The following is a 16645-nucleotide window of genomic DNA, read 5'->3' on the forward strand; positions in this document are numbered from 1 at the left end:
CCAAGTTTGGACTGCCCTGCCATGTTTGAAGTGGAGCCAAGGACTCTGGCAAAATCAAACACTTGCCCAGCCAACACCCACACTTTAAGGGACTGGACTGCCTCACTGAAGCAGCCAGCGTTCAGCTACAAGGCAACATCCTAGTATCCAAACACAAGTAGCATGAGGCAGTTGGCAATTCCTTAAAAAGAGCTATTTCCCATTAGCCTTTGATCCAGCATTTTGCCTTTAACCAAGGTCTTGACATCCCTTGAACCCCTGACAATCTAATTTGACACTTTCTGTGTTCTGTTGCCCCAAAGATATTCAACTTTGGAAACTAACCCTCTTACCTGTTTGATTCTGTGCTCTGATGTGCCCCAGAATTGCTTCTGTAATGACATTATCCTACCTTTGTTAAAGGTATAGCTTGGCATAGTAGGGGCGCAATCCAATGGAAGTTTAGACAGACCCAGTCCTACAATTCCGAGCATGATGCAGCCAGCATGACTGGCTAAAAGGATGCTGGGAGTTGTAGGACTTTTTCTGCCTACCCATGCATAGGATTGCATCCTAAATCAGACAATAACACCTCCCACGAACTAACACTGACTTTACTCAAACCTTTTCACAGAAAAGTCAACATTTACTGTTCTAATCGATGTAAGAATGTGAAAACAGAAGAATCAGAATGTCGTCACAAATAAAGGCATACCATGATTAAATGAGCCACTTGTGTCACCCACAGCGATCTCCAAATGATCCAGCTTAACCATAAGGCCATTCTTTTGCTTTGGAAAATGTCACAAAGCAGCGTGGTGTGTGTGTGTGTGTGGGTGTGTTTGTGTGTATAGGCATTAAGCCTCATGATTTAACTGGATCCTTATCTCTCGTTAACGAGTCCAGAGTGAACACAATCCACTTCTCAGTCAAATGTGGACTGGAACGGGACCTTATGCGTTTGAGCTTTATGAGATCATTCTCATCCAGTTCCTATTTCCATTAAGACTTTCTTTACTCTAGGTAAGACTTTCCTTGCTGGAGGAAATAACATTGGCACAATTGCTTAAGAACATCAACATTTATTTATAACATGATATAAAAGAAATGAGATATGAACATTTGCATTTGAACAATAGTAAGTGGGTTCTTATACTTACATTGGTTGTGCTCATTGTATAATATATACACAATGAACATAATTACATTTGTACACAAACCTAACTGGGAACTGAATACTTGCTTATTGCTGTACACACCCTACTCCAACCGAGGAAGAGCCCAGTTCCTCAAGGTCCCTATCCCTTCATTATTATTTTTAAAAGCAAAAAAGTAAACACTAACATTCATGTATATGTTGACGACAGTATGGCAGTAACTGACATTGCAACTTGACCGAGAAATAATTACAGAGCAGAAATAGGGCACACCTTAACCCGGCAAGAATGAAAAAAAAAATGGCACATTTTAAATAGAGAATAAAACATTTACAAATCAAAAGGTGGAAACAATACATGATCCATTTTTAAAAGCAGAAATGAGGTTTAAGTGGTGATCTGTAAAAGTAACCAATGAAGAAGGCTAAAAAGGAAACAAACTTAATTGAATCCATAATTAAAAACCAAACACCAGGGAAAATGCACTGGTGAAGGTTCCGATTGTAGGCCGCACATTAAAAAAGAACTCTTGGTTATGTGGATGGAATTCACAGCAGCAACAGCAGCAGGCTGGTGTCAGAAGAACAATCTCCAAGTTGTTGAAGGTACCATGGGGGGTATTTAAAGCTCTCTTGGAATAAACATTTTCCATGAAGTGATAAAAACGATGCTCTATGGTCAAAAGCATCAGAACTATGAATTTCATAGATTTCATAAAATTGACTGTACAATATCTTCTTCTTTTCATAGGTCCATTTTGTTAGCCATGAATCGTTTCAGCAGAAGCTGGGAGAGCTGAAAAAGGTAAGATGGAGATTTCTGTTTATCACAAACAAGCCGCTGGAAGAATCACAGAATAGCAGAGTTGGAAGGGGCCTACAAGGCCATCGAGTCCAACCCCCTGCTCAATGCAGGAATCCACCCTAAAGCATCCCCGACAGATGGTTGTCCAGCTGCCTCTTGAAGGCCTCTAGTGTGGGAGAGCCCACAACCTCCCTAGGTAACTGAGATAAAGAAACATCCTTCTTTATAACAGGTCAGAGATAAGGACATGAACCTTCTAAGGTCCTCCTCCAGGTGCGTACTCCAAGGGAAGCTCGAAGGATGGCAACCAGGGAGAGGGCCTTTTCAGTGGTGGCCCCCCCAATTATGGAACGATCTCCCCAATGAGGCTCGCCTGGCGCCAACATTGTTATCTTTTCAGCGCCAGGTCAAGACTTTTCTCTTCTCCCAGGCATTTAACAGCATATGCTGAGTATTTTTTCTTAACTGATCCTAGAATAGTAGTTTTAAATGGATATTGTCTGTTTTTATGCTTTTTATGTTTTGATATTTCTAAACCGCCAAGAGAGCGCCTATGGGGCGGTATATAAATGTAATAAATAATAATAACAACCTTCTCCAAGCTCTAATTAGCCAGATGGAGCTGGGTAAGCAGTGAGGGAAGCTGGGGGGAAAGGAGGGCTTTTCCATGGGGAAAATAGGATATGAAAAGAGGCCTCTGTTTGATAAACTGTTTTTTTTAAGTATCAACGAAAATGGTGACAAAATACACAGCCAAAGTTTAGAGACTTCAAGCCAAATTATGTAGTCAAACTACAAGTCATTTCAAGAGGGCTGCAGTCACTCTAAAGAAAGTCTTTCCCCAGAAAATAATGAGAAAAAAAGGAGCCACCACACTCATGGGAAGTGGGGACACTGATTTTCCGTCTTCCAGGTTTAGGGATGAAGTCCTGAATTCTCGGTGAAATGCGAAAGTGTGTTGAGTCTGCCTACTGTCTCAGGCCTACTTCTCTCTGGGGTGCCACACTTCTGTTGGGGCTGTACCATGTCAGACTGCAGGTGGAGGCTCACCTGATGGAATGGTCCTCTACACAACATAGCGCCGCCCCCGCCCCCCTCCACATCTTCCTATACATAAAAAAGTAGCATGTCAGGGAGAAAGCCAGACTAGGGATTTTTTGACTGTTTGATTTAGTATAGAGGAGAATTTGATGCTGTGAGTTCACACCAGTTGTCTGAAGTAAATGTAACCAAAAAGCAGCCCTGCTGGACCAGACCCAAGGTCCATCTCATTCAGCATCTTGTTTCCCAGTGGTCTGCCACTCTCAGAATTAACCTCCATGAATTTATCCAATTTTAAAGCCACATCTACCACATCCTGTGGATGTGACTTCCATAAATTAATGAGGGGTATCTACTTCCTTCACTCCATGCAAACACTTATATAAAATACTATCATCATGTATCTCTGCCCCTCTCCTGGTCCTTCCTTCCTTTTTCTTTAGTTTTTAACTAAATAGCCCCAAACTCTTTAGCCTGCCTTGCAAGGAAAGCGCATCAACTCTTTGCTCACTTTGGCTACATTTTTCTGCACTTTTTCAAATTCAACAATATCTTTTTTGAGTTGGGATGACCAGAACACAGTATTCCAAATTCAGCCATAACATAAATTTGTATAAAGGCATTACGATACTGACAGATTTATTATTTTCAGTCCCTTCCCTAACAAACCTCTGCTGCGCACTTGAGTGGCATCTACAAACGTGGCTACTTCACTGCTCACTCCAAATCATGAATAGCACTGGTCCCAATGAAGATCCCTGCAATGCCCCACTACAGGTTTCCCCAACTTGGAGTCCTACAATTCTGAACATTCCAGACTATGGGCCATGTGGTCTGTCGCTGATGGGAGTTGAAGTCCAAAACATCTGGAGGGACCTATAGGTAGCTCAGTGGTCGAGCACATGCTTTCAATGCAGAATGTCTCATGCTCCGTCCCTTGCTCATCTTTAAAAGGATCAGGTAGTAGGTGATGGGGAAGGCCCTGGATATCTGCTGCTAGTCAGAACAATATTTTGAGATAGATGGAGAATAGTGGACCCTAAGATAATAGTGGGCCCTAAGATAATAGTGGGCCCTAAGATAATAGTGGGCCCTAAGATAAGTGGACCCTAAGATAATAGTGGGCCCTAAGATAATAATAGTGGACCCTAAGATAATAGTGGGCCCTAAGATAATAGTGGACCCTAACATAAGATAGTTGGAGAATAGTGGACCCTAAGATAAGACAGATTCTAAGAGCGCCTGGACATTCCAAATTATTTACTTGGATAAAATCCGGACTGTTATCTTAGATGTTTGAAGTAGCACCCCAGCAACCTTTATGGGCCTTGCACTAGGCCTCCAATTAAAATGGCATCGCTGATCTGTGCCAGAAGCCTGTGAGAGGTGGCTGTGCTGCCTATCAGGAGTTAGATTTATTTTAGACATTTACTTTTAACACTTTATTTGGAAGTATAACTGCAGTACATGGTGCCACAGCACGTTTCGACAGCCTATGTATACGAAGTCAAACCTGTTGCTGTGGCGTTTCCTCTTGATGTCTGTGCTGGTATCTCAAAGGGAGAAATAGCATCCTCCTGCTGCTCTTGAATGCTGGTTTCTTCACTCTCGTCTGTGCTGCTTTCAGGTTTGTGGTTTACAACTGGGGCCTCATCCTTTAGGCTGGGGGTTGGGGAAAGATCTACGTTTAGAGTTTCCACTAACTTCTAATTAGGTTAACTGATATTGTATACAACTTCAAAAACGCCTGTAATACCAAAATACTGTGATGTATATAGGATTATGAGATCACGTAACCCAATCTTTAAAACGTATGCTTTTGGGGGAGAAAGAGGGCATTAAAAATTGCTTTCTACTTCATGTTTTTACATCTGAAAGACTTCAGGAGTCCAAATAAATCAGCTTAAGAAGTCTTTCCCCTCCTTATCCATCCTGAGCGTGATCAAAGCAAAGTGCTCAAGAAGAGTTAAAGGAGAAATCATTCATGTCAAGCGATGTTTGGCAAGTGCCCCTTTGTGCATCTGTCCGTGCAGGAGGGGAAAAGAAGGAGGACGGTTGATGAATAAATACTATTAGCAACAACTGATTTATATTTATCTCAAACATTTGTACTTCGACTTTCCACCCTTCTAGGCTTATAATTATACTAAAACAACAATGTAACGAACTCTCACACACCTCAAAACAAATACAGCGACAGCCAAATGTAGTAAATAAACCATAGATGCCACTGGCAAAACTCCAAAGCTGAAGGGCTTGTTTGGTGAGCGTCAGAAAGTGTATAACGGATGGATGTGCCTCAGAAGAGAAAGCTCTGGTCCCTGTAGAGAACAGACTTGCTTCTATAGGGTGAGACACCTGGAGGCCTCTGTAGGTGGTCTTAATGTAAGGGCAGATTCACATGGTGGGTAGACCAGCCTTTCCCAGCCTGGTGCCTTCCAGGTATTTATCATAGAATCGTAGAGTTGGAAGGGGCCTATAAGGCCATCGAGTCCAACCCCCTGCTCAATGCAGGAATCCACCTCAAGGCATCCCCGACAGATGGTTGTCCAGCTGCCTCTTGAAGGCGTCTAGTGTGTGAGAGCCCACAACCTCCCCAGGTCAATGGTTCCATTGTCGTACTGTGACTATAATTGTCATCATACGCTGCCGCAGGCCATGGTAAGCAGGGGTTGATTGGAACTATATGTATGAACCGCTTACATGAAAGAAATTTCTAAGTAATGTATGAACACCAAAAAAAAAAAAATCTTGAGTTGTAAGTCCAAAAGCATGTGGAGGGCAGGATGGGGAACTGGTTTGGAGTCTTAAAAGATTTGAGGAGTTTCAGAGGGGCTGCTTGTTCACCAAAGCTTTTTAGGCCTCCTTTTCCTACCTTAGCCCATCATACACCCCTACCCCCACCTGAAAAGTCATTCCTGAAGCACGGTAGAGAAGTCATTACTATGGAGCAGGATGTAGTGTGCAGCCAGAAGAGAAAAATCACTTGTCTTCGAAGCACACACAGAAGTGTTTTGCTGGTGTACATGGACTTGTCTGGATTCTAGCCTTGTTTTTTTACTCATCAGAAATGGAATGGGTTTGATTGCTTTATTATACTACCGTTTTCAAAAGACAAATTGAAAAGACAATTTCAGAACTTTGAGGATAATACACTGTGGTTTTTTTGTGCCAGGTAAATTGTCTGTAATAGCCTACGTGGGTTTTTAATACACGTGAAACCTCTTTAAATCCTCGACTTGACAGCAAATAAAATATTTAAAAAATTAGCTGGCGAGCCAGAAATAAACTGGACAATGTTAAAAGCCAAGTATTTGAAGCCTGTTATATAATGCATTTCAGGTATCAAAAGCAACAGCTCAAAAATGTACAGAAAGGACAACCATCCATTCTGCCATCTGTGCTAGGCACAGCTTAGGGACTGATAATGAGGGGAGAATTTGACAGATGTGGGAAAGGGCTGAATCATCCACCAAGTTTGCAAGATCCATTTCAGATTAACTGTTGGTTTTTATGCAAAACCAAAATGTCTGCTGTTACTAATGAAATACCTTTACTTTACCTGCTGTTAGCATCTTGAGACTTTTCTATTTCAGGTGCCTGTTCAAGATTCCCGTCCTTTGGCTCTAACGCATCTGAAGACACCTGGTTTTCATTTTTTGGTAACTGGGAGAAGGTAAAAGGAAAAAAAAGGAAATCGTAACTGTTAATTATGCATGGAACTAAATGGAAGATATGAGTACATAGAAAAAAATTCTTTCTGTGAAATGAGCGATTTGACCATAGTCCTACATCAGTAACTCAGTGCGGTTTTTAAACTAGGCTCTAATGAAAGAGCCCAGTTAATTTTGGAGAAACCGGAAGAGGCAAGATACCAACATCAAGGAAAAAAGGGGAAGATGAAATCTCAACAGTGCCCAAAAATAAAGCGTTTATTGGCCCAGCATGTCTTAAAATGTATCTCTTTTTAAACCACCGAGGTATTTTTGTATGCTCTTGAGATTTCATCTCTTCTTTTTTTATAGTTAATTTTGGTCCATCTGAACTTTGGATTGTCTTTCCAACAACAGCCACTGATCCATATCAACCCAAATTATAATTGTGGCATTTTGGAAAGCTTGCTCTCCGATAAGAACCCTAAAATAAAGGAAAAAGATTTGAAAGAGAGTGCCAAAATTGTATAGATATACAATTAATTAAGCAAGTTATGAGTGTGCGCGTGTATTTTCCTGTACTAAAGAGAAAGCAGTACCTGTGTAATAAAACCACCACTATGTTCATTTGCATTTTCTTTCAGCCAAGGAGCATCTTCCGAACAATTTTGATGGCTTTCGCCCACATCATTCACTCTCATGGCATATTCTAATTCCTTGGTAATGCATACAAAATCATCCTTCCTTTGGTTCTGGAGAAAACAGTGAACAAAAGAGATAAATGATAGGTGCAGGTTATCTAGGAAATAAGTTAACATCCTAGTGGAAAACAAGCAAGGAAAACATGTGTGTTACATGAGAATCGTTCTGTGCATACGGGTGGTCACTGCGCACACATACCTACAGCATGGGAATGTGTAATGACCCACATTTTTCCTGTGTGTCAGACAAAGGAGACTTTCCTCAGTATTTGGGAAAGGCCCATACTGACTAATGGGAACACTGGTAAACAAGCATTTCAGGCACACATTAGGTTCTCCTAAACATTTAGCATTAAGAATTATGCTAAAATTATGTTCATGTCATTTCAAAAAGGGTGAAGATGCCCATCTTCCTGAGGAGCAGGAGGATTGCTCCAAGCCCAAATGGTCTCCCAATATTCCTCGAAGATCAGTGGAGGCTTATGTCAACACCAATAGCTTGCATTGGCTGCCTATATGTTTCCGAGCCCAATTCAAGGTGCTGGTTTTGACCTATAAAGCCCTACATGGCTTGGGACAATACCTGATGGAACGCCTCACCCGACATGAACCTACCCGTGCACTGCGCTCAACATCTAAGGTCCTCCTTCTGAGGGAAGCTCGGTGGATGGCAACAAGCCTTTTCGGTGGTGGCCCCCCTGACTGGAATGATCTCCCCGATGAGGCTCGCCTGGCACCAACCCTGTTATCTTTTCGGCGCCAGGTCAAGACTTTTCTCTTCCCCCAGGCATTTAACAGCATTTAACAACGCTAAGTTTGTTTTTTAACAGACCCCAGAACTGTTTTTTTAAGTGGATACTGTTGTTTTTATACTGTAGTTCTTATATTTTTGATGGTTTTAAATTCTGTATACTTTTTTAATGTTTACTGTTTTTAACTTTTGTAAACTGCCCAGAGAGCTTCAGCTACGGGGCGGTATATAAATGAAATGAAATGAAATGAAATGAAATAAATAAATAATACTTTCTAATTCCACTCTAAGCCAACATTTTCCTTGGCTCTACTGGAAGGAAAACTCCGCCAGCCTGGAGTGAGAGAAACTGGCTTTTCCACTGGCCGTAAGGAACTCTGCCACACTCCTGCTCGGTTCCCCAAGCAGCACACAGCACAACAATCAGTCCTCAGCCATAACCTCCGCTTGATTTAGCTTCTGTCTGTCGTGAGTTGTGCTCGTGAACAAAAGTGAACGTGAGACATACCTGGGGCAACTTAAAAGGATTCTCTCTAACAAGGGATGGGCTTTGTGAAGGAGTTAGATCTGAGATGCCAATAATATTCAGTCCTTTCTTCTTTTCCCTCAGGCAGGCCTGTTGATGTCTCTTTATTCTTTCCATCTGCTCCTCCACAGTCATTCGAGGGCGAGTACTTTCTGCCAAGCATAACTGTTCCACTGCACTTCTCGGCCTTTCCTTGAAAGGAAAGGAAAGGAAATGTTAAAAAAAAAAAACACTTCCAAAAGGGAAACGATGTTTGCAGGGCGCACTTCTCCTCTGCTATGATGAGATGTATTGCACGGTTGCCCAAACCTTGAAGGCGGTAGAACATGAAGCGACAAGGCTAATGACACAGTGTGCAAGGCTATAAAATTTAAGTCACAAAGGTTTCCATCTACGTAATACATTGCACTGAGAGAAACCTCACAAACATCACTGCCGCTATTCGCAGCGCACCGTATAAAAGACTCATTGATAGCCTTGGAGAACTACAAGTTGTTTACTACAATAATGCCAAACTGACTCCCTCCAGATCTCTGATGACACACAGAACGGGTTGCACTGATGTGGTGAAGGCATTATATTTTGTGTGAAAATTGGTTTTTCCTCCAATAAGTCACGACCCCATTATGAAAAGTTCTGTTAAATGTCACATGCATAACATTGTGCTAGGGTAGTTCTGATCATGGTGACTGAAATGCTACTGATGTTGCCAAGGGTGGGGCAGAGAGGGGTGCGGTGCCTTTAAGAGACTGGTTTTCAATATTCCACCATGGATCAGATGTGGGGGTTTTTTGGGTAAAGTCGGGAAGACCATTCAAATGCATGATAAACATGCAACCAAGGGCTATACAGTATGGGAGCCTTACTGCATATTTTGCACACTGAATATTTTGAGAGATATGCTATACAAAATGCAAGTGCCCATTGGACATTGTAAAAAACAACACGTCTGCGGCAGGTGGAAATCTGGGGATCCAATCCCTTTCTGAATGGAATGAAGTTGTTTCTAAGTCTTCCCATTCCTACTGTCACACTCCTATTGAATTTTGTGCGAAGGAAGGGCTTTGCACAATGCTCTTACACTATACTGGACAGTGGTGTAAGAGCACGCTGGTGGAGCATTGAAAATAAACACACAGAGAAAGAATAGTCTCAGGATGCAGAAAACAATTTTATTGATGAAAAGCCCAACTGGTGACTGTGTTTACAGCACAATCTGTTGTAAAAAAAATCTCTGCAGACGTTATTACAACCCTTTGAAGAAGACCGAACAATAATGAAAGAGGCCGAAACGCATCAGGCTTTCCATCAATAAAATTGTTTTCTGCATCCTGAGACTATTCTGCCCCTCTGTGTTCATCTTGGATGCTCACCCGCCTCACACCTTCAGAGCAACGAAGATAGCAAGAAATATGATACACTAATTTTAAATACCGTTCTTAGATCTATCTTCTTAGTTTTCCTCAAAGTCACATAAGAAGCTATTGTCGAAGATTCTGGAGTTGGTGACTTTGTTCTGGGAGGCACAACTCCAATGGGAAAATGTGAGCCTATGAAAAAACACAATGGGATTAAAAGTGCACTACAAAGCCATAATGCAGAATTCTAAATGCAGTTAAAGTGGCAAACATGTTCACCTTGCTGTTATTAGACTTCAGCCAGCACCTCTCTAGAGCGAGTGCTCAAAACAAGGATGTTATAACGCATTACATTGAAATCTAATCTTCACAGCTTATAGCTAGAGCTGATCAATAAGCAGAGATTATGAATGGATGGATCTCCTGCCTAAGTGCTGATGCTACCCTTTCTGGATCTATGTACAAGTACACAATCCTCGATGCCAAAGAACATTAGATGCTGATCGTTCCGCTCCTGTATGACTCATAATTTCTGTATCCATGCTCCCATTCTTTCCTTGTTCTGCCAATAGTAATTCACGAGATGTGAGAAGGAGGACAGATGGTGGTGGATTTGCTACAGCAGTTGCTGAAACTGGGGCAGGCATACGGATTACGTAAGGGGAATAGCAGGCAACCATATTGGTTTGGGAGTTTGGGTGGATTAACTATTATTTATTTGTTATGTTTTTAATGTGCTCGATAACTAATATTCTCCGGGCAGATTACAAACAGTTAAAAAGACTAAGATGCCATACAAACAGTTAAAATTTTAAACATAATGCAAATATTTTAAAGAATAAAATACAATGCAATACAAAACAACAAACAGCACAGGAATCGCGAACACCTCACTTTCTTTGTCATGGTGTTGGACAATAGTTTGTTGAGAGTTAAATTGCTTTTATTGCTTGCCTTTTTAGCAATATCTAATTCACGTGATTTTTAGAGCTTTGAATTTTAATCTTTGGTTTTTATTATCTTTGTTACAAGCTATTTTGAGAACTGTTAAGTGAAGTAAGTACTTAAAAAATACACGCATAGTTACCAAATGTGCTCCTCTAGACACATGCACAAACTTGCACATGTTCTCAAGACATGCATTTATTAAGGGACCTTTTAACCTTGGCAAGGATATTCTCTCTCTCACACACACACACACATACACACACACACACACACACACACACACACACAGAGGTTTCTTCAAAATAGGAAATTCATTAAACAGGCTTTAACTTAAATTAGCTTGGTAGAGTGTTCTTTACAAAAGGTCAAAGCAAGTAAAACATGCATGCATTCAATGGATGTGGAGAAAATCAGGTTGTGGGGAAATTAGCTTAGTTTTCTGAACTGAGGGCTATGGTGCGTGAGCTATGCTGTGTATACACGTGTAACATCAGGGCTGAGCGGGAGTTTGGAGACCAACAACAGGGAGCCTTAACACTACTAGGGAGAGAAAAAGAAAAATTTGGGGCGAGTTTGCAAAAGTGGAGAAAAAATTCACAGAGGCTTTTCCGAACAGTGGGGTCGTGGGATCACGCTAGTCCAAGCACACCGTTACATAACAAAAGAGAATGGGAGGATGGAGTTACGTATGCTCAAAATACACAAACACTTTAATATTGTCTGTTTTTATGCTTTTAAATTCTGTATATTTGTTTTTAATGTTCACTGTTTTAATTTTTGTAAACCGCCCAGAGAGCTTTGGCTATGGGGCGGTATGTAAATGCAATAAATAAATAAATAATTTCTAGCACCTTGTGCTAGAAACCTCCTCCTGTTTCCTCGCAAGGAAAAAGGTGACATTCTGAAAAGACATTAAGGCTTTTCTTCCTGACCACAATCACTCTCAGTTCAACCAAGCCTTCCAGAAGACCTGGCTGACTGATGTGGGTATAGAGAGGAAATTTTGGGAGGGAACAGGAGTCTTAGGCACAATTCTTCCCACCAGATAGTCAGGAGAAGGCTGGGTAAAAGTGGTCGGGCTCCTTAACCTATATTGTCCAAAATTAAATGAACTGTACTCTCGTTCACTCACACACAATTCTGATAGAAAAGACTGGGCAGAAAAGGAGGCAACATGTTGTAGATTAAGGCCCTCCTGAAAATAGGATAGAGTTGTGAAAGATACCTCTCCTTAGAGTAACTCGTTCCTTTAAATTTACCCTAAAAGGCATGACTTAGGTAAACAAAATAAGTGATGTAAACACTGAAGATACCTAGTCATTGTTTCCACAGAGGCTAGGACTGCTGGAATTGTATTGAAATCATGTCTCTAGGTAGTGCTGTTTTTCGGGGGAAAGGCAGGATATTAAATAAAGACTAGTTTATGCTATTTATGCAAACAACATGCATAAAGTGGGTCCCACAGACCACAGGAAAGGCAATACTATAACCTCAGTTTTAGTGGAGTTTTTCCACAAAGAAAGTTATCTCGTGAAATAATACCAAAAGGCCTTCTTGCTATAAACTATTAATCCATAAATAAATTAACCTGAAGCACCCTTACTGCTTTCAAGCTAAACATAGTATGCACAAGAGAAGCAGGAGCAACTCTTATTAAAAATAAATCACTACATATTACAACCACAAAACTACAAAAAAGGGAGCAAATTCAATTTTATACTTTAGACATGAATTTGGGTTTCACAACGTCCAGTTTCAGAGATACTGAAGCACATTCCCTTAAAAAAAAAAGCAAGTTCCACTATCTTTAGTAAAGCAAGAAAAGGATATGAAGCAAAAAGTACAAAGAACAGAATCCTAACAAAATTATTTATACTATTTCTATACTGCCTTTCTCTTAACCTAATGGACCCAAGCCTCCATTACAAAATAGTTTTTAAAAGTTCCCAATCCTCACAGTAAAAATATTAACAGGCCTTAAAAATGTACATGTAAAACAATTTCGTTCCTTGTAATCCATTGGAATCCATTGCGAAGTGACTGCGGTCCAAAGTCCTGCCATTTTGCTAGCTTTCTGTTAAAGAATTTAAGGTGCAACCTCAAGCTATTTATCTGGGCTCAGCCACAAAAACTGCAATTAAAATCAACGCAGTATGCCCAGACCTCCCTGCTCGTTCTCAGAACAGGGGTGGTGGTCGACACTCCATAGCTGGACCCGTAAAAAAATGGATTCCACCCTATTTTATTTTTTGCTTTGCATACTTTAACACACCATCCGGTAAATGGTGCATTACTACTAGCAACTGCCACAACAGAACAACCACAAGCTTCTGACAAGGAGGGTGGATGGACTGCCTTCATTTGTCATTGCTGAGGACCCAATTTCTTATCTAAAAATTTTTTAGTCAGATAAAATTATTATTAATATATTTTGTCCAATACTGGGCCTCAAGGGTTACAAAATTAAAACATACACATTTTAAAACCTATGAACAGAAATATACAGAAGTTTAAAATATATTCCAATATTAAAACTTCAAAATATTTAAAACACATGACAATTTTAAAAGACCTTAGCACAGACGGAGGCCCAGATTAATCGCCAAAAGCCTGCCGGAACAAAAAAGTTTTTGCCTGCCTCCAAAAGCATATCAAGGAGGGAGCCAGTCTAGCTTCCCTGGGAAGAGGATTCCAGAGCACTGGAGCAGCCACCGAGAAGGCCCTCTCCCATGTTCCCACCAGGCGCGCCTGTGATGGTGGTGGGACTGAAAGAAGGGCTTCCCCAGAAGACCTCGAAGCACAGGCAGGCTCATAAGGGAGAATACCGTCTTTCAGATAAAAGGATTATATTATTGCCATTCCTAAATGGCGTTTTTCTCCCTTTACTTTTGGGCAGACAGATGTGATAAAACTTTCACTGCATATTGATGGAAATAAATATCAAACAATAATTTAAAAACTCTGCAGTGCTGTGTGTCTGGCATCTCTCGGGCTTCCCGCACAATGCTTTTGACAGCTCTGCCAAAGTGAATGTGCGTAATTTGTTGATCACTATTGCTGCTATGAATGCGATTAGCAGAACAAACACACAGGTTAACATTCCCTACCTAAGAACCCAAAATCTCTCAAACGAAGTTAATAGGATTTACTCTGAGCCTTCAAGCTCATCACTTCCTCTGCCACAAGCGGATGCAAGGACAATCTTCTTATTAAAGCATCAATTCTGGTTTATTAGATTGTTGAAAGAAGCTGCTCACATCTGCCTTATCTGAGAACATCCCTCTAGGCCAGGAGCACACAGAGCTGTGAGATTAGCAAGATGAACACAATGGATTCCATGTTTCTTAAGGGAATGTTATAAAGTGTGGTTGTTTGGGAACGTCACACCAAAGTAGGTGAAGTTATGCTTTTTCCTAGATCACCTTCCCATCTCAAGTGAAAAATAACACAGACCAATCTCCTACTCGGAGACAGGACATTTTAGGCATACAGCATCTCCAGATACCTGACCAGTTTTTAAGTTTAGTTTAAGTAAAAGCTCCAAGGACGAGATTTAACAACATCCCAGGCTGCTTGTTCCATTGCTGAGCTGCCCTTTCAGTAAGACATTATTTTCTATCTTTAACCTGTTTCACCTTCTTTCAGGAACTGCAGGCTACTCAGTTTATATGCACTGCAGCTGGCTTTAGAATTAGATTGCAAATGCAATGCAATATAAGCAAGTGTAAAGTGATGCACAGTGAGGCAAAAATAAATAAATCCTAACTTTACATATATGTTCATGGGATCTCAGCTGGCAATGACTAACCAAGAAAGAGATAATGGAGTTGTGGTAGACAGCTCAATGATAATGTTGACCCAGTATGTAGCTGCTGTGATAAGTGAAAATTCTATGTTAGGAATCATTAGGAAAGGAATAAAAAAATGAAACTGCCAATATCATAATGCCCTTATACAAATCTATGATGTGGCCACAACTGGAATACTACGTACAGTTCTGATTACCACACCCCAAAAAGGGTATTGTAGAGCTGGAAAAGGTGTAGAAAAGGACAACTAAAATGGGTGCTGAAACAATTCCTCTATGAGGAAGGGTACAGCGTTTGGGGGTTTTTAGCTTAGAAAAATGGTGGGTAAGGTGGGATATGGTAGAAGAGTATAAAATTATGTATGGTGGGGAGAAAATGGGTAGCTAGATATTTTCCTCCCTTTTTCATTGTACTAGAACTTGAGGACATCCAATGAAGCGGAACGGTGGGAAATTCAGGACAGATAAAGGGAAATGCTTAAATTATAGAATTCTCAACCACAAGATGGTGATAGCCACCCACCTGGCTGGTTTGAAAAGAGGATTAGATAAATTCATGAAGAATAGGGGGCATCAATGGCTACTAGTCATGATGGATATGTATTGACCCAACTCACACATTACAGCAATCATGGGTTAATTACCCCACAAATTGCCAAAAACTAGGCGGAGCGAGAAAGTCTGCTGTCTCCGGTGTGCTCATTGCTTTTGCTTTCAATTAAGAAATCTCCCCGTTTGTATCCGGGTCCAGGTGGCCCATTAACAACCTACGAATGGGTGTGGGATTGTAGGTTGTTAATTGAAAACAGAAGTGATGAGCAGTGTGCTCACTTGCTCCGCCTAGATTCTGGCAATCTGTGGGTTAATTAACCCACAATTGCCATGATGTGCAAATGCCTCTTTGTAGAAATGATTCCCTCCGACTACCAGTTGAGGAGGAACACAAGTGGGAGGGCGCTATTTATGCTCATTTTCTACTGTAGACTTCTCATACGCATCTGCTTGGCCACTGTGGGAACACAACGTTGGCCTTTGGTTTGACCCAGCATGGCTCTTCTTAGGGCAGAACAAAGGGGGGGGGGGGAAAGGACCATTTACAAACAGGAACCAAAGCGCAAAAAGAAAGGAGTAGGAAGAAAATCAATTGTGTTTATGAATAAATTGGACTCAGGCCTGACTCACACATGCAGATATTGGGATGGTAAGCGGCTTGAAGGCTGCCAGAGTGGGAAGAAGTTGTTCTGGCTCTTCTTCCCTACCCAACACAATTCTTACACCATTACAAAATGCTTTTAAAAACCATACCCAAACACCCTAGGATTCTGTCAGTGTGTAAAGAAATGACTGGATCTGCAAAAGGAGAGCTGTGCCACACAAACAGCATGCCACGTGGAGCAATCCCAATGAGCTTTTGACTCAAGTGGCTTGTATGCTGTTTGCTTGGGTGAACCAAACTTAAGTGAGTTGCATCAGGATATGTCCCACAGAACCAGGGCCGGATTAAGGCCAGCTGATGCCCTAAGCACAGCCCAATAATGGTGCCCCCTTGGCCTTTCCATTGCTTAGCCAGCAAGACATTAATTCTCAATAAATGCTGAAGGTGAAATAAGAAATTAAAAACTCAGATCTGATATCTCTACTGAAATTATGTGATCTATGTGGGGCTGCCCTTGAAGCTGCTCCGGAAGCTGGAGCTAGTGCAGAATGCTGCAGCTCGGCTGTTGTCTGGAGCTGCCCCTTTCCAGCATGGAACTCCTCTGCTGAGGGAACTGCACTGGCTGCCTATTCGCTACCGGGCCAGGTTGAAGGTTCTTGTACTTGTGTGCAAAGCCCTAAACAACTTGGGACCAGGATACCTGAGAGAGCGCCTTCTCCCTTACCTACCTGCCCGGTCACTGAGGTCAACCGAGGGCCTGCTC

General features: G+C 41.4%; 1 protein-coding gene across 6 annotated transcripts in view; it reads right to left on the reverse strand.

The window, feature by feature from the left end:
* Nucleotides 1-1045: 1045 nt before the first annotated feature.
* PLEKHA5 (pleckstrin homology domain containing A5) overlaps nt 1046-16645 on the reverse strand; it is a 210163-nt gene continuing 194563 nt past the window's right edge. For all 6 annotated transcript variants that reach the window (XM_063134807.1, XM_063134812.1, XM_063134810.1 and 3 more), the window contains 6 exons: nt 10047-10162; nt 8595-8804; nt 7234-7386; nt 6544-6647; nt 4495-4643; nt 1046-1931 (listed from right to left, as the gene is read on the reverse strand). In XM_063134807.1, the coding sequence (XP_062990877.1) occupies nt 1897-1931; nt 4495-4643; nt 6544-6647; nt 7234-7386; nt 8595-8804; nt 10047-10162 (767 nt within the window). In that variant the 3' untranslated portion in view covers nt 1046-1896. The remainder of the gene's footprint in view (nt 1932-4494; nt 4644-6543; nt 6648-7233; nt 7387-8594; nt 8805-10046; nt 10163-16645) is intronic.

Source organism: Elgaria multicarinata, chromosome 9, assembly GCF_023053635.1.
Source record: "Elgaria multicarinata webbii isolate HBS135686 ecotype San Diego chromosome 9, rElgMul1.1.pri, whole genome shotgun sequence".
NCBI lineage: Eukaryota > Metazoa > Chordata > Lepidosauria > Squamata > Anguidae > Elgaria > Elgaria multicarinata.